At 42.0% G+C, this 16,878-nt stretch overlaps 1 protein-coding gene across 1 annotated transcript in view; it reads right to left on the bottom strand.

The window, feature by feature from the left end:
• Positions 1–5,462: 5,462 nt before the first annotated feature.
• The window catches only part of LOC146798097 (cytochrome P450 2G1-like), a 1,186,024-nt gene continuing 1,174,608 nt past the window's right edge, over positions 5,463–16,878 (bottom strand). Inside the window, exon 10 of the mRNA XM_085625315.1 lies at positions 5,463–8,530. Within this exon, the coding sequence (XP_085481441.1) occupies positions 8,349–8,530 (182 nt within the window). The 3' untranslated portion in view covers positions 5,463–8,348. The remainder of the gene's footprint in view (positions 8,531–16,878) is intronic.

Here is a 16,878-nt window from a genome sequence, read left to right on the forward strand (position 1 = left end):
TCCCATCCAATGCAGTGCCCCGGGGAGGTGGTGGTCCATAACAGACCCCCAAATTTGTATTTTTGTGCCCCAGGGAGGTGGCGGTCCCCGGGGGGGTCGAGCCGCCCCACACTCATTTTTTTGTGTTTTTTTTAAATAAGCCCTGGGGGTGGTGATCCCTGAGGCTGCGAGGGGCCATGTGCCCCCTGCAAATATTTGATAAACTCCCCGGGGGGTGGTGGTGGCCCCGGGGCTTCGGGAGCCTTGGAGGCCATGTGCCCCCATGCAAATATTTAAGAAAAGCCCCGGGGTGGTGGTTCCAAATTTCTCCATGTCCCCTGGACTTGCCCCACCCGGGGGCTAAATAATAATGAAGCGCGGCGGGATTTATGGATCCTCCACGGATTTTGAAGTTTAAAAAAAAAAAATGCTTTTTTTGGCCTTGGGGGTCCTTGTGGGATCCCCTGGGCAGGCATAGGGGATCAGGGTGTTTCTACCCTGCCCCCTTTTCTTGTTTTTCGCATTTCTTTTTCTCTTCTCTTGTGACTCCGTTCTACCGAGTCACAAGATGGCTGCCAACACTTCCTGGTTTGGAGTGTTGACAGCCAATTAGAATAAAGCTCGTGGTCGGGAGGGTCCGCGGATCTACCGCGCCTCTAAACATCGAAACTATTATTTTTTTATTTTCTCAGCAACTACTGAATGGATTTACATCATTTAAAAAAAGGGCGCTTTCTGAACCAAGCACTACCTTTTTGCCAAATTTGTTGTAATTCCGTTCAGCAGTTCGAGCTATAGCCGTGTCTACAGTTTCCTATGGGAAATTCATTTTCCAACCTCTTTTTTTTTAACTTCCCAGGAACTACTGAAAGGATTTACACCATTTAACAAAAAGGGCTCTTTCTGAACCCAGGGCTACCTTTTTGCCAAATTTGGTGTAATTCCGTTCAGCAGTTCAGACTGTAGCCGTGTCTAAAGTTTCCTATGGAAAATAACATGAAGAAAACACGTTTTGGGACCCCCCTTTTTTTCTCGGCCCCCGCTTGGCGAATTCCCCCAACTTTCAGGATAGGAGCTGACCAGAGCGGGCCACAATATTTGAAAAGTTTGAGAAGATTCGTCTACCGGCGCCAAAGTTATTGGGAAAAGAAAAAACGCTTTTCCTATGGAAACTAGGCCCTATCTATAACTATCTACTGGCGACCACCAGTACATAATATATATATTATGCCGTGGCTGCGGAGACAGAAATCCTGGTAAATAAAACAACAAACAGAGTTGCCACAGCCCAGTTCCACACTTGTTGCAGGCTGCATCTGCGTGAACTCCTGACGGGTTTCGGCTTAAATACCTGAATCATAGGAATAATGACTTCACAAGCCACAGGTGTTCATACATTCACAATCACGTGACCTGCGTTCACAACTACATGTCCCAAAATGCTTTCCAGACTGCAAGACAATGTACGTTATACCAAAGTGTGTTCTGCTCTTGCAGTACTGCTTCATACTGGCTGAATCTCACAATACGGCAGGTCATAGATAATATAATTTTGTATTTTGCTCAGTGAATACCAAGGCTCACAAAATGTTGCCGTAAAACATATCAAATTCGTGCAAAGCGTCTGGTTCTTACCTAGGTGAGGTTGTTGCCTCCCTTGTTTCCCTTTCCCATTTCATCGAGGTAAGTATATGGATAAACCATTTTCCTTTTAGGAGGCAGGCGGGTTATGCTCCCATTAGTTAATCCGACACAAAAAACTCTGTCGTCGCTGGCCCCCCACCCAGCAGGGTGGCCGTGGCTCCGGGGATGGAAATCCCGGTAATTAAAATAGCAAACAGAGGTGCCACATCCCAGTTCCAGACTTCACAAAGCATTTATTAAAATGCTGTAAGCTGCATCTGCGTGAACTCCTGACGAGTTTTGGCTTGAATGCCTTAATCATAGGAATAGCGACTTCACAAGCCACAGGTGTTTATGCATTCACAATCACGTGACCTGCGTTCAGAACTACATGTCCCAAAGTGCCTTTCAGACTGCAAGACAATGTCCGTTATACCAAACGGTGTTCTGCTCTTTTTGTATTTTGCTCAGTGAAGACCATTTTCACAAAATGTTGCCGTAAAACATAACAAATCTTTGCAAAGCGTCCGGTTCTTAAGAAGGTGAGGTTGTTGTCTCCCCTGTTTCCCTTTCCCATCTCCATCGAGTTAAGTATTTGGGTAATCCATTTTTTTTTAGGAAGCAGGCGGGTCATGCCCCCCACTGGTTAATCCGACACAAAAATCTCCGTCAGACTCAGAATACCTCTATAAAAAAAACCTTAAAGGACAGTCTGTTTGACGTGACCTGCTGCTGCTGTCTCTCGAAAGCTCAAACTGTCTCTCTCGCATAGAATTCCTTTAGTCTCCCTATACATTCCACTTTGACATTACAGCATCTTATCCACTTTGCTACCAGTATAAACAAAATAGCGAAAATTACCCATATGCCAAATACACGTAATGCATGTTGTAAGGACACTAGCATTTCTACTCTAGATTCTGTGGAATATGAATAACCACAGAAGACTTGACTTGAATAACCACAGAATTTCTGGATGAACATCTTCAGGCCAGTCATTGAGCAATACTGGTAATCCATAGCTTAGTTCTTTGTTGGCGTGATGGCAATTTTATATGTAACATCCACTAAGCATGTTCATGAGTGATTCAACTCAGATTAATCTGTAATACCACTGGAGGTATTTTATGAGTGTAATGATTGGGCCTATTGAGTCAAGGCAGACTAAGAAACTATAAAGTGAGCGGGGCATTCTGGAGGCACATGCTCAGTCCTCTCTGAATGTTAGTCAGTGAGAGCGTTATTCTCCTTTACAGAGTTAATCATCAATAGTCTCAATAACCCATGAAACGTCATAAAACTCTTGAGATAACTGTATGGTTTATGGTTCTCTCTGGGAGGAACATCTGAGCGAGATAGGGGGTCCATTTCAATGCACGAAATAGGGCTACTTGACTATTAAATCTAAACTCTTGTCCCCTCATTCGTCCTTACCCTTTTCATTCACCATTTACATGACTTTTATTTTAGGAATTATTGTTCCTTTTAAAATAAACTATAACACCAAATCACCAGAATCATATTGTTTCCGCGCATAGGCCCCCCCACCTGTTTGCTTAGCCTTCTATGTAGATCATTTCCCTCCATTTTCTTACCTAGCCGTAGGCATAAAATATACCACATTGTCAGTTAAGACAGGATAAGGGTCCGAATACCGTGAACTCGCTATCAATTTGATGGCGGCTGGTAAAAGATCCGAAAAAACCCGTCTGTGTTAATATGTAATGAGCGCACTAGTGTTTGAGAATTGCCGGATACACTGGAGACGATAACCACGCCAGGGGAGGCATGGTTTGGTCGCTTCAAGAGAGCCGCAGAGAACACGGTTGAGTGTTCTACGCGACGTACAGGGAGAGACGAATTTCGCTGGCGACAGCTTACCTCGCAAGCAGTAAGTTTGTAGATGGGCTTTAAGTTGTTTGGTGGAAGAGGTTGTAACCTTAGGAGGAAAAATCAGCTGGCGACGTTTTATTTACTGCCGCACTTTGAAGAGTGTATTTTATAACTATGCAGGGACGTCATGCACACGGGTTAAAATGCAGTATGGTGACAGAGGGAACTTTCTTTGCACTTGTAAAGTGTTTTTCTATCCTGTGAACCACATTGAAGTCCGAGCCCAAAAGGTTTTTAACTGAGAGTATGTGCTTTGAAGATTCGGTTACATCTTTGTAATGTCATATAAGCACAATATTTTGAAATAGCGTGTAAATCTGACCTGCCTTTGGAAATAGATGTCGGGTCAATGGACCTCATCCGAGATTACTTCGGGAGAGCGATTTACATGAGAAGGGAAATCGTCCTTTCAGAATTTTGTTTCCCCTCATGTACAACTGAAAAGAAGGCCTCTTATGACACCTCAATGAATGGTGCTTCTTTAGCAAGTTATTTTGCTTCCCTTACAGAGAGTGTTAATAGGAAGCTGTTCTCACTCCCCCGTCCTTTCGAGTTTAAGATTTAAATAAACTCGGTAAGTCTTTGGGACAACTAGCGTGGGATGAATGTGTTGTCTCTGAGTTTCTTTGCACTACTTAAGTGCTCCCAGATGGAACTTGTTGCCATAAAATGGAGAGTTCACACGATAACAATTTTATCACGATGTGTTGGATGGATACACATGTCATTTAAACACTATTGGGGCATTAATCAATTTTAAGAGAAAAAGAGCACCCGAACCCCGAGGTCAGAAGTGTAGTAGGAGTGCCCCCATGATTTTAATAATGTGATATGAGTGACTGGAATTGATGCACCATTAATACTATTGATTTTGTTTATTGGTTTATGTTTAGTATGAGTGATATAAAGGGCACCAACACATAACACATCACGTGTCTTTTGTTTTGTAATTATTCGTACAGGTTCCTCTTCAAATGTGAAGGGCTCCATGAAAGGTGACATCCCCTTTTACTTCTGAACTTATAGAAGGGAGGGGGAGCACCCAGGGATCACAGTGGTGAGAGTCCTGAGAAAAGCCGGGGCATTGTCAATTGCCGGCTGAAACATGTCGACACCCACTCAGAGTGGAGCGGTTGGAGTCTCATTATAAGCTCCCCAACCTCGCATCCACATATTTTCTTCCATTTCTAATTCTGACAGGGGACCTAATATTAAAACTGTAATAAGTACTCCCTGAGACCAGTTTTTACTTCACTTTTTCTGCACCATTTCTCACCCTTGATTTGACACTGTATGTTGTATTGTCTTCCCCTCCCTATTGCTCCACCTCCAGCATTGGGTAACTGTGGAGGTGTGTTAGCAGTCCTATGATGAAGCATGACACAGCTTGTTGTGTGTGAGGGCAGTTTTTAAAGCATGGTGCATTTCCCCAGTTCACTCACACATTGTCACATAGTATCACTATTGTGCCTCTTCTTTTTGTGATTGAAGGAATCATTAAAGTCCCTCAAATGTTATATAATCCATTTTCGCTAACTTCCCACTACCAAATGACCTCTTAGCTACTCTCCCTCCTGTATGATTGGCCCTTTTGCCCCATGAACTGTTAGTGTACCAAAGCCACAAACCACGGCCCACGGCACATCATGTGCCAGTTGGCTACATTGCCTCAAATTCTAATTAGTCACTTGAGTTATCCTCTTACTCATCTCCTAGCCCAGCATGCCCCACTTTTGTCCATGTTCCAATTGTTCATCCTGAAACATGCATCTATGAACTTCTTGAGCCATTGGGCCATCCGCCATTTTAGTCTACATGACCACTAATTATTTAATTCCATGTGTCCATTAGGTTGTTTCCTCTTTGGACCGACGATGTAACACTGTTTACATAACTAAAAAAAAAATCCTATTAAATCAAGGCATGTCTTACATACTAATAAAAAAGCGAAGTATTAACAAGACACATTCATTTTACATAGAATGGCACATTTTATTATACACAAACTCATTCTGAAATGCAGTAAGATTTGTAAATGATTTAATGTACCTCAAAAAGCTCCCCTTTCTGCAATCAATGCCTCTACATCTCCCACGTCCACTATTTCGCCACCGAACATCCCTCTCCCGTAAAAATGTAAGCACTGCACCGTAGCTGATGCAAGCTTTCTATCATTGCCTTTTTCATGTTAAAAAATGTCTAGCAAACTAGCTCGAAATGTACACTAAATAACGCATCTCTAATTGCCGGCCCACAGAAGACATTAAGCAATATATCATATCAGGCGTAAGGATTAAAACAATAACAATTGATTGAACCAAAAAATCTGTTTATGTGGCTGTCACCTGAAAATCATTAGCTAGTCATGCCAAATGTTCATGATGGTCAGAAAACACACAGCCTGTAGCTACCAACAGAAAAGAAGACATCCCTGGGGATACAGAAATTAGTCGTATGGCCATTAGGGAGAGTATAAACATGTACTTTTTCATACAAAATCATGACAATTTAAAAAAAAACAATTACTTTTAGAACGAAACGCTTTTTGGTGACTTTCACATGGAGACATACCTCACATAAAAAGCCAAACAAAACATTTTCTGTGGCACTAGCCTTCTACTGCCAAACATTACCTGCAATTCCATAATACAGAATAACAAACATTTCATGTAACAGGAGGTTCTGGAATTTTACATTTGCTGGCTTAATTCAAATTTCAATTAAAAAAATTAGACAGTTACCCAGGTTTGACCAAAAGGGACCGGGTCAGTTCACACTAGCATTAATTTAAATGTCATACAGGCCTATGCCTATGTTCTAATTGTGTTAGTTTTCAAGTCTGTGTCAGTCAATCGCACTGTTCTTCTCCCCTTGGCGTGAAGACACTTATTTAAACATTATTTCTTAAAGTAAAAGTTTTTACAAAAAGGTTTGTAAAATTGCCTCAGTACACACGTATATATTTAAAGAAAGCCATAATCGGTCACTCATAGGCATACATCGAAGGCTAGGTACACTCAGTAGTAGAGAAATATATGCTTTTTACAGTAAGTCGAGAGCAAGTAATACTTCTTGTTCAACAAGTTTGAATTTAGATGGAGTCAATGTTGTTAGGTTTGAGTATCCTCCAAGGGGACTCAAAAAAAGGTAATCAATCAAATTTTCGAGTGTATATTCTGCTTTTGCCCCTTCAGTGGTATTGACTTCAGATTTAGTTCAATAAGGTGCATTTCAACCCTCAAATTCAACATAATGGGGTGGTTTATGAGGATGGATGTCATTTAAAGGACCTGATAAGTGGGAAAAGTATATCACTGGCTGTAACCTAATGGATGATTTTTTGTGACAAAAATGCACTTTTGGTCTTGGTACTTTTAGTTGGTTACCGGTGCCACGTAGAATGAAGAAATGAGATAAAAAGTGAGAGAAAGTTTAAATAAAATCAGTTTAATACATTTTGAGTATATTCAGTGTAGAGATGGAATCTCAGAGAGAAGAATTTTAAAGACACCGTTCATGTAACGCTCTTCCACAGACCATGCCAAACTTATTGATCCAAGTTTTTCTTTGCAAATTGGGACTATATAAATCCTAGTATGCAATGAAAAAACATGGACTGGATGAAATACTTCAACAGGGAACTGGCAATCTTGAGAGCTTTGCACCTGATGAAAAGTGGTGCAAAAGATCAGTGCATTGATTGTTTCAATAAATGATACTTCAAGAAAGGTAATTTAGATTTACTGACCCTTCTTCAAATGTATAAAAACAGACATTCCCAAAAACAGGACATTTCAATTAACCTTTAGTGAAATGGAGGTATCAGATTGGTACTGGTCGTTTGTACTCGCTGGAGAAGAAGATTTCACTCTTCCTATTGAGATCGGGAAGGAGGGTCTTCCGTCGGGGGACATACAAAGCGCATGGCAAGTATCTATGTCTACTCTGTGGTATGTTGTTTGTGCTGCTTCACTCAGGAGAAATCATGTATTCACCCTACATAGGGCCTATTAATCAATACAAAGGCTACCAAGGATAAATAAGTAGTAGGTCAAGTGTTGTCCTAAGTGTGGGGAAAGAGAAGCGGACGACCTCCATATGTTCTCTCATTGCCCGAGCCTCCAGGTGTATTGGTACGATGTAAGTGAAGATCATTTAACAGCATTGGGCATGAACCTTGAGGTAAGCATAAGTTTAATTATGTTTCGGGTTGCGTTAGAGGAAGAGACAAGGGTAATTCTGGGCAGCAAACAGAGAAATCTACTGTTTGTGTTGATATTGTTAGCAAGGCGTGAAATTTGTATAAAGCGGGTATCGCAACACCCTCTCTTAAGGAGGGAGTGGTTGGACTCAATACGAAGGATCCGAAAGGTGGATGGAAGTAGGGAGGGGATTAAGAAACTGCATTTCTAGGACATCTGGGATGAGAACTTTTGGTCTTGATATTTTTCCACTGGTGTTTTAATTTCATTAAAACTGGTTCAGAAGTCCGATGATTAAGCAATTTGGCAATAACTCCCAGGCTCCTGGGTTGAGGACTGTTTTTTCTGGACCTTTTCTCCGGGTTGGCCCTGAGGGAATAGGAAGAATGGGGTTTTACTACCTGACCACTTTCACTGGTTGGAGGTAGGAATGGTATCCCCCTGGTTTTCTTCCTTTTAGCCTATTGAATGCACAAATGAGGGAAAAAAAACCTTTAGTGAAATGGAGACTCAGAAAAATACAACTCTGGCGTGCTCAGCAGATAAAGAAAACTAATGCGTGTAGTGTACCTAAGATGAACATATCATGAATGACTGCACTGTGGGGCTGAAAGTGGGCACTTTTTGGTGCTCCACTGCCCTGCATCAATTTTAACGTGGGGTGATGTAGAGCTGGTAAGCCTGCGGGAAATTTCCGAAGCCACTTGTTACTGGTGTGATGTCAAGTTCTTCCTGGTTAACAACAGGCTTGATGTCGAAGTTCTGCAGAAGGGCAGTGAGGAAAAGAAACAGTTCCATGCGTGCCAATCCCTCTCCAATGCAAATCCGCTTACCTAGAAAAACACAGTGGAAAAGAATAGTCAATTATAAAGTTGATTTATCAACTAAAATATCTATTTCCTCTAACAAATGGACAACTGAACTGTAAATGTTTTATAATGTTTTTGGTAGTCCTGTTTCCATACTTGGACACCTAGTCCACAGGATTTCAATATGCAGGTTTTCTGAATGGTTAGTCAGGCTTTGAGATCCCTATAGTTTTGGCATGCCTGTTCTGAGAGATATGCTGACCTTAGGGCTGAGCCACAGCCTGCCTGAGGCAAGTAATGAGTCTGATTGATGGGGCAGGCGAGTAGATACACCTATGCTATTGATTACAGATTTTCCAGGGCTAACAAAGTCCTAGCCCTTGAGTCAGAAGTCAAACACACATCAGTGCCACCCCGTTTGTGAAAATCTGCACCATAATAACTCCTACAGGTAACTCCGGTGACTTTAGGCTTAAGCCCTGCAGTGCCCGGAGCTAACCGTCAATCATCCTCTCACCCCACCCTCTCCCATCTTGTCACAGAGTGGCATGGGGTCAGGAGTCTCACAGACCCCACCTAATCCTATGATGAATTGGGAGAGGATGAGGTGAAAAAGCAAGAATATGAAGGCTGGAACCTGCTAATCTCTGCCTGGTTTCCAATTACCAGATTCCTGCATTAGTGCTGAAGGTAGGAGGGGGTTGCATTCCTGCTCCTAATGTCTGGCCAGCACCGACTGCTTAAGGTAAGTGACAAGTAATGTGTAAAATGTGTGCATCCATGCAGGTGAGGAAGAACGTGTGTTTGTGTGTGTTTGTGTGTAAGAGTGTGTGTGAGGTTGAAAGAGAATGAGTGACGGAGGAGTAAGTGAATAGTAATAGGTGTAACTGTGAGTGAGAATGAGTGATTCACGAGTGAGAATAAGTGCAACAGTGTGAATGAGAGGGAGATTGAGACTGCAAGAATGAGTGTAATAGTGAATGTATGTGATTGTGAGTGAGGCAGTGAGAGTAAGTGCATGTGAATGAGTGTGGGAGTGTTGGAAGTATGAGAGAGAGTGGGGGTGTGTGAGTGCAAATGAATGTCAGTGTAAGGGCAAGTGTGTTTTTGAGTGTCTGCTCTTCGAGCCTGGCACCCCTGCTAGTAATTCTAATCATGTGGGGGGTGCCAATTTCAAAATACTGGCATGGGCATATTGGAGGTAATTCTTGGCATTAACGGTAGTGTTGGTAAAATGATGATGATGCTGCCACACTGGGTATAATTATTAACATATGAGACACCCTTGGCAAACTGCTGTTTTTGGCAAACTGGACATAATCATTTGCATAAGGAACATCCATGACAAAACGCTGGCACTGCCATTTCAAACACTGACTTTGAAAACAAAAGTTCCCTGACACCCAGTGTTGTCTTTGTTTCCCTTGACCTTGAACGTTGTATTGTGAAACGTTTGACACCAGTGACTGCCTATTTAAAAAAATTAAACAATCATTATATGAAAGGGTAGGGGCTCCAGCTTTCTAATAAGCTAACATTGACAGAGATACAAAAGAAGATAATACAAAAGTAATGCTTTCAAATGTTCCTGGACCAGATCACCAAATATTCTGACTAGCTTTCATGTTCTCTGTTATAATGTTGCTCGGTGCTCGCTGCATTATGAAAGCAGATAACTGGAGGTGGTAATATGTGACAAACATCTTAGTGCATATTTGTTACGTTGCATTTTGTTTTTGTGGTAATTGTGCTGTTACGCTGCTTTATGTAGTATTGTTTGGTTTTGTTGTGTTCCACTGTAGTTGTGCTGCATTCTGGTTTGACTGTTTTATGTACTAGTATATTTTCGATGTGTTATGTTGATTTGCATATGTTAGGGCTTATGTTCTGCTATTTACTTTAGATGTGTGAACAAATACCGCTATTTTCTAGCCAAATAATAATATACAGGACCTGACCCATATGTCCAATTACGTAACCAGGGTAAAAAGAGAGAACAAATAGAACGGTTCTGTGCGACTCTTTTGTTATTCAGTCAATATAACTCTCTCTCTTGACACAAAAAAAAAAATTGCTACATTTAATTTCCAAAATAGGTAGAGTATGTCATATATAAACAAAATTAGTGCAGGCAGTGTAGTGCTCAAAGGTGCAGTGATGTGAAACATTTACAGTGATACATATATACAGATAGGATGTCTCAGTCAGTCAGAATAACTTTATTTCGCCAACACAATGCAGGCATACAACGTATACTACATCTAAAAAGAAAACATTTCACAGCATTACAAATCAGTTAAAATACTAACTGTATTAAAAAGGTATTACATTTAAAAAACAAATTCATAGTTATTTACACAATAATAAATTCATTTCATTTGTACGTATAGAATTTTAGCCGGTTATTTATCTCTTCTTTAGTGCCGATAATATAAAAGACGCTAGAGAAAAACAAATGAAAGGATCAGGTAGTAGCTGGAGATAGTAAAAGGCTACACGACACTCGTTAAAATTCATATTACGCATAATAGGGCTAATAAAACGTTTCCTTTCATCACGATAAAATTGACAAAAAAACAAAAAAATGATATCATCCTGTGCAGATCGATTATCACAGGTACAGAGTGGGAGTTCAGAAACAACATAGATATTATGGGGAGAACCCAACATTAGTGGGATATAATTTAGGTGAAACCTCACCAGAATGTACCTATGTCGCAGATTAGTAACAAAAGATAGATATGTTAAGTTTGGATTCATTAAGTTTATACTAGGGCCGGCCAAGTAGGATTTAACTGTTGACAGATTAATGTTTTTCGTCTCCCTTCTTATCTGTCGATTAGAAAGTAGTCGGATTTTTAAGTCAATTTTGGATATAGAACTACAGGTGGTAGGATCCAAAAAAAGGTAATGTAGTCCAGCCGCCTTCAATGTTGATTCAACATAAATTAGCCAAATAATGTTACCCGCTCCATCTAGTTCCAAAACATCTTTGATAATGTCTCTTGTCAGAGCAAGGGTCTCCTTTCGCCATATTGAGTGCCATATTAGAATCGGGGCCATTGAAATTATATCAGTAATATAAGGGGTCCTCAATTCCATGTGACACTTATAATTTGAAACACAACGTAGGAGAGACGAGGGAAAAAAAGGGGGGGGGCTTATCTCTGACTCCCTCAGAAAACCTTTAATCACACATGACAGAGAAGCAATCACAGAAAATAAAGAAAAGTACTAACCATTGTAGGTGGGAAAATCTATAGAGATCTTAATACTGCCCTCACACACTCGAAAGTGTCATGCTTCATCATAGGGCCGCATCATACACCCAGGTGCAGACCAACACCTTGGGTGGAGCGCAGTTTTTTTTAAGAGGAAAAAAAGGTGGTATATGATGAAGTAGAGTGGTGAGGGTACAGTATAAATGACAAATAGACAGAATAAACACAGAAGTGAGATTCTGACAGAAAGGAAACGAATAGTCTCCTAAAGGAAGGGACCCAAGAAAAGTGCAGAGAAAAGAAAGTATAAAACTGTCTCGAGGTTAACCCTCAATTTTATTCCTGTTCACCTCGGGCAGAGTTAAAATAATTGAAATGGGGTATCAAGGGCAGGTAACGACCCCGTAATCCCCACTGCTAAAACCAACATGTTTCTGCCAGTATTCTCTGTGCCCAACTGGGTCACTCTGGCATTCGTCAGGGTGTTGGTCCCTTATTGTCTGGTCTATCCCACTGTTTGGGTATATATTACCTTAGTACTCAGGGTATTGCCCCAGCGTTCCTCTCTAATGGAATTTCCAAGAGGATTTATACATCTACAAAAAAAGGGGGAGAGAAAGCAGGGAAAACGACTCGTAATTCAAGTGCTCGTGCTTCTCAGACTTGAACATAGTTCTCACAGATAATCCCACAAACTCATAAAAGTGAACAATAGTCTTCAGTGCAGCCTGACCTTAAAACATCGCACTCGCCGCACCTTCTATGCCTCCATTTCCTTCAGATCTGACTCCGCTGCCGGGATCTGTGTTACTCGCACCCAGGGCCACCAATTTCCAGGATCGCGCCGACCTACCAGCCGGTGACACACTCAGCGCTGGTCCGCCTCCGTCGGCCGTGCGCCAGAGGTCCTCCGCCATGGCCCCCCTTCTAGACTTCACCTCCTGGCTCAGCACGGACGCGGCCGGGCACGCTCTCACTGCACCATAGTCAAAGCGGAAAACTCACCGGTAATCCAGCCGCCGGTGTCCGGGCAGTCACCACATTGCAAGCGCTGCTTTAAACGAAGGGAATCACCCGCAGCGGATCAAAGTTCCATAAAAATGACAGTTCAAGATGTATTCACTGTTTTCTGTGTTCATCTGATTAACAGACAATCCCTTTTAAAAATATTGATGTTTCGACCCTACATACAATTTACGTGGGTCTCTCCAGGGCGGTCTCCATGGTGGAGGACGAGGTAGGAAGGGGGCCCTGCTAGGGGCCTCCAAAGTCACTTTCCGACAGTCTTTTCTATGTCGGGAAGGCTGACATGGAAGGGCTGTGGGAAAGTGACATTGTAATTCTGACTGCAGAGCGAAGGCTGGCCCCGCCATCATTCGTGGGATTACAATGCCACTCCTCTTCTGACGGGCTCTGTGAGCCCGTTGGAAGAGAAGCGGAATCCCCCAGCGGGATTCCCTAATACGGCGGATAGAGAGAAACGCTTGATGTCGGGCAGCAAGCCTCTGACAGTCTGTCTGATGGCTATCCGCCCCACACCGAAATCAGACCCTTAGTCTGCCAATGTTGGTGTTACATTAGTAGTTTTGCACTGTGTCATTGTATTTGGTCAAGTATGTGTCTTTTGTTACATATGAGAAGTGTTTTTCCACATTTGCGAATACAAAAAGTAATATTAGGTAGCAGGCATGAAAATAATCTGCATGACGTACTTTCCTGCAAAACTGTCAATGCCCACCCATGTGGGATTGAGTACATTACACAGCAACACCTAAAAACACAGACATATACATGCACACTCCTACATGCATTGTGCATTTGTGATTTTGATATCTAGTGGAAATATGTTTTTATTGTCATTGCTGGTGTAAGAAAGTGGAATTTTAGTTGAGATGGCTTGGAGTCCTCACCAAGTAATAATATCACTTGTGTGAATCAGGTCTAGTTAGTTTACATTGATGTAAACTTTAGCTCAGTCCTGGGTAACTGTGACACAGAGCAGCCAGGCTTAAATCTAAAGACAATCGAAAAACATTTACCAGTAACAAAACAGTTAAAAAGTAGAAAGAACAAGACAATAAAAATCCCACTCCAATTTACAAAAATAGTATATATTTAAATCTTTATGTAGACAACAAAATGACAAACATCTAGTGCATTGACCTGGAGTTATGATTTTTCAAAGGTTTTCATAAATCACTGCATTTTCACTCAAAAAATTTCATAAACTACTGCTTTTCAATTATATCAGCGGGAAAGGTGTCACAGGGGAGCTACTCAGCTCTCGATGGTGAGTTTGAGGTTATCCACAACCCAGAAACTTTTCAGAAGATGCAATCTGAAGTTGACTGCCCAGCGAGGACTCGACAATAATAGGGACTTGTGTAGTGGCTGAGTGGTAGTTTTTGGTTCTTTCCCAAAACCACAATCTTTGAGCTCTAGGTTCACAAGTTGCAGTCCTTTCCAGGGAAGGAGTACACTCTGCTGACAGAGGGCCAGCCAAGGGTACAGGAGCTGTGGGGTACCTCTTGGGGACTAGAATCCGATCTTCCAGAATGTACCAGTGGGGTCCAGGGCAAATTTGTGGGTGGGGAGGACTCCCTAACTAATGAGGATAAAATTCCCATGGGCAACCCTGCCCACTCTTGCATCCCTTCCTGGGGAATCGGCAATAAACATTCCCACAGTGCATATCTCTGCCCAAACCCATGGTATCAGAAGTTTTCTTCCATTGCTCAGAGCCCTGGGAACACTCCTGTAGTATTCAAGTCTAATTAGAAACTTCCCCTGGATAAACAGTTTAGCAACAGTTTTTCCCTCTCTGGGTAGATGCCCATCTTCTTACTTAGACCAAAGAGCTGGCAGGATAAAGTGTGACTTGCATTTGGCTGAGACAGGCAGCTGCCCCTCCGAAATCGACATCTGTGGGCACAATCCCCCGGGTCAATCTGTCAGGAGGAATTCATACCTCCTCCCACAAACAAGCCCTCTGTTCTCCTTTACTAGGAGCAAATCACGCATCCTAGCAGGAGCGCAACAGGCTGTCACAGGTGACAACTGCTGTAATTAATCAGAAACAGCTACTACGTACTTTTTACAAGAAATTGGTGACTTTCTTAAGTCATCTTTACATTAATAGTTACTTTAGCGTGTGGCTTTATTTTGGATCTAATTTGACAATTTGATACCTTGAAGTACTCTTTTTGTTTTCCCCAAATGGAAGATAGCACTTTGTGAATGTAAAAGTGTAACCTCCATGTTAATCAATAGGAATGCGAGCTATGCAACAGTGAAAAGGACAATGGTGAGTTTTAACTGTTAGGACATGCAAAACATAAAACAAACATGTCCTTCTTTTAGATGTCCTGCACTCTGCCCTATAGGTTTGTAAGACTCACATATTAAAATGTAAGGTGTAGGCTTGGCAAGAGTATGTATGTATATTGCATTTGTAAAGCGCGCAGTTACTCACGAGTATCCCGGCGCTGAGCGCAACTGGGGAACCCATCCTGGCTTTCCCTGTGAGATGATCCCTACTGGGAATCTCCAAGGTGAAGACAAGCATCCCCGGCGCTGGTGGGGCCGTAAGTGGAGATTAAGCAAGCTATTGCCCAGAGTTGCTGAGTGGGATCCATGATTAGAGTAGGCACCGAGAGAATTATCGAGTCCGCTGACCTTGGCCCAAGACCCAAGTGAGTTCAAATCAGGTAGTATCTCAGCTTCTTTGAGGCAAAACCACAACAAAGGCTTCCCTCTCAATGGCACTCCAACACTGCTCGCTGTGGAGGAGTCGCCTATTTAAAATAGGCTCATCAGCCCTTAGGATGGGGTCAGTATCAGTCTTGGCAACTACATTGAGCCCTCTGTAGTCCACACAGATGTTTAGATCTAGTTTCAAAACTTTTTGTTAGGTTTAGGCACCAGCACATTTCGATGACCCAATGACTACTGGAGGGCTCAGTCACCCCACCTCCAACATCTTAGCAACCTCAGCTTTGATGCTAGCCTCCACCTGGTCATTCAACCAGTAGATTCTGTTTTAACAGGTAAACTGTCCACTGTGTCTATATAATGGGCACACCACTGGGTCTGACTTGGTGTTGAAGAGAACCCACAAACTCTCCCATCAACCTGTGATAGTCCTTCTACTGTTGTTCGGCGAAGGTGAGCACTACATAATCAATCAATTAATCAATACATCATAATACTTTAGTTCTAAGAAATTAGTTCTTACAAAAATATTGCACATTACCAGATTAATCAGTAAACAATCGCAAATATCATAAAATCATTAGTGCACAGCACACATTTAGATCAATTGAACCAACACATGACTTTGGCTAATAAATATATAGACACTTAGAATTTCCGACACTAAAACACGATAGATGGTCAACAACCCTAAATCCCACATATATTAAGAACACATTAAGAAGACAAAAAATGCCAAATTAACCATTAACATGCAACTTGTATTGCTTAGCTAGAACATTATCAAGTGCAGCAGGCATATCAGCTTCTCACAATCACATGGAGCTCTCCTACTCAACCTTATTAACAGGTAAAATTTCACATTTCGAGTGTGGCCCTGCCAGTGCATCCTCTATATGTGGACAGGGCTCAGTAAGGTCTCCAACATGGTCCCACATACACTATAAACATGGTAGAAGAAAAAGGATAACCAATAACCAGCAGCTTGCAACTCATTTTCCTCACATGAGCATTATCATGTGCAGAGCTGCTTATCTCAATCACGAGGTACTCTCTTAGTCATCCTTGGTATTAGGGTCAAATTATCTACCTCTCAAATCAAGGCATCCTCTTAGAGTACAACACTTGCTCACCAAATCAAGATACCACACTAGTAACTTAAGGGGGGCCAACCTTTGCCTTAAAACACTAAGGGGCCGAATATGATGCCGTGGGAGTTGCCCCTAACTGACATCATTGCAGGATTCCAACCGACTGACCGCCGGTTGGCAGTCCCGACCGCAGAATTACAATGTGACCGCACATGGTGTGATCGCATACTCCCATTTCTCTATGGGAGCTTGTGCTGCTACCGTCGCGGTCCCTCCAAGCATATTACAACTTTCATCAATGTCACTGTTTTAATTGAGGTCTTATCTCCATGAAAATAGTGGCGGTGAG

Source organism: Triturus cristatus, chromosome 9, assembly GCF_964204655.1.
Source record: "Triturus cristatus chromosome 9, aTriCri1.1, whole genome shotgun sequence".
Classification (NCBI taxonomy): Eukaryota; Metazoa; Chordata; class Amphibia; order Caudata; family Salamandridae; genus Triturus; species Triturus cristatus.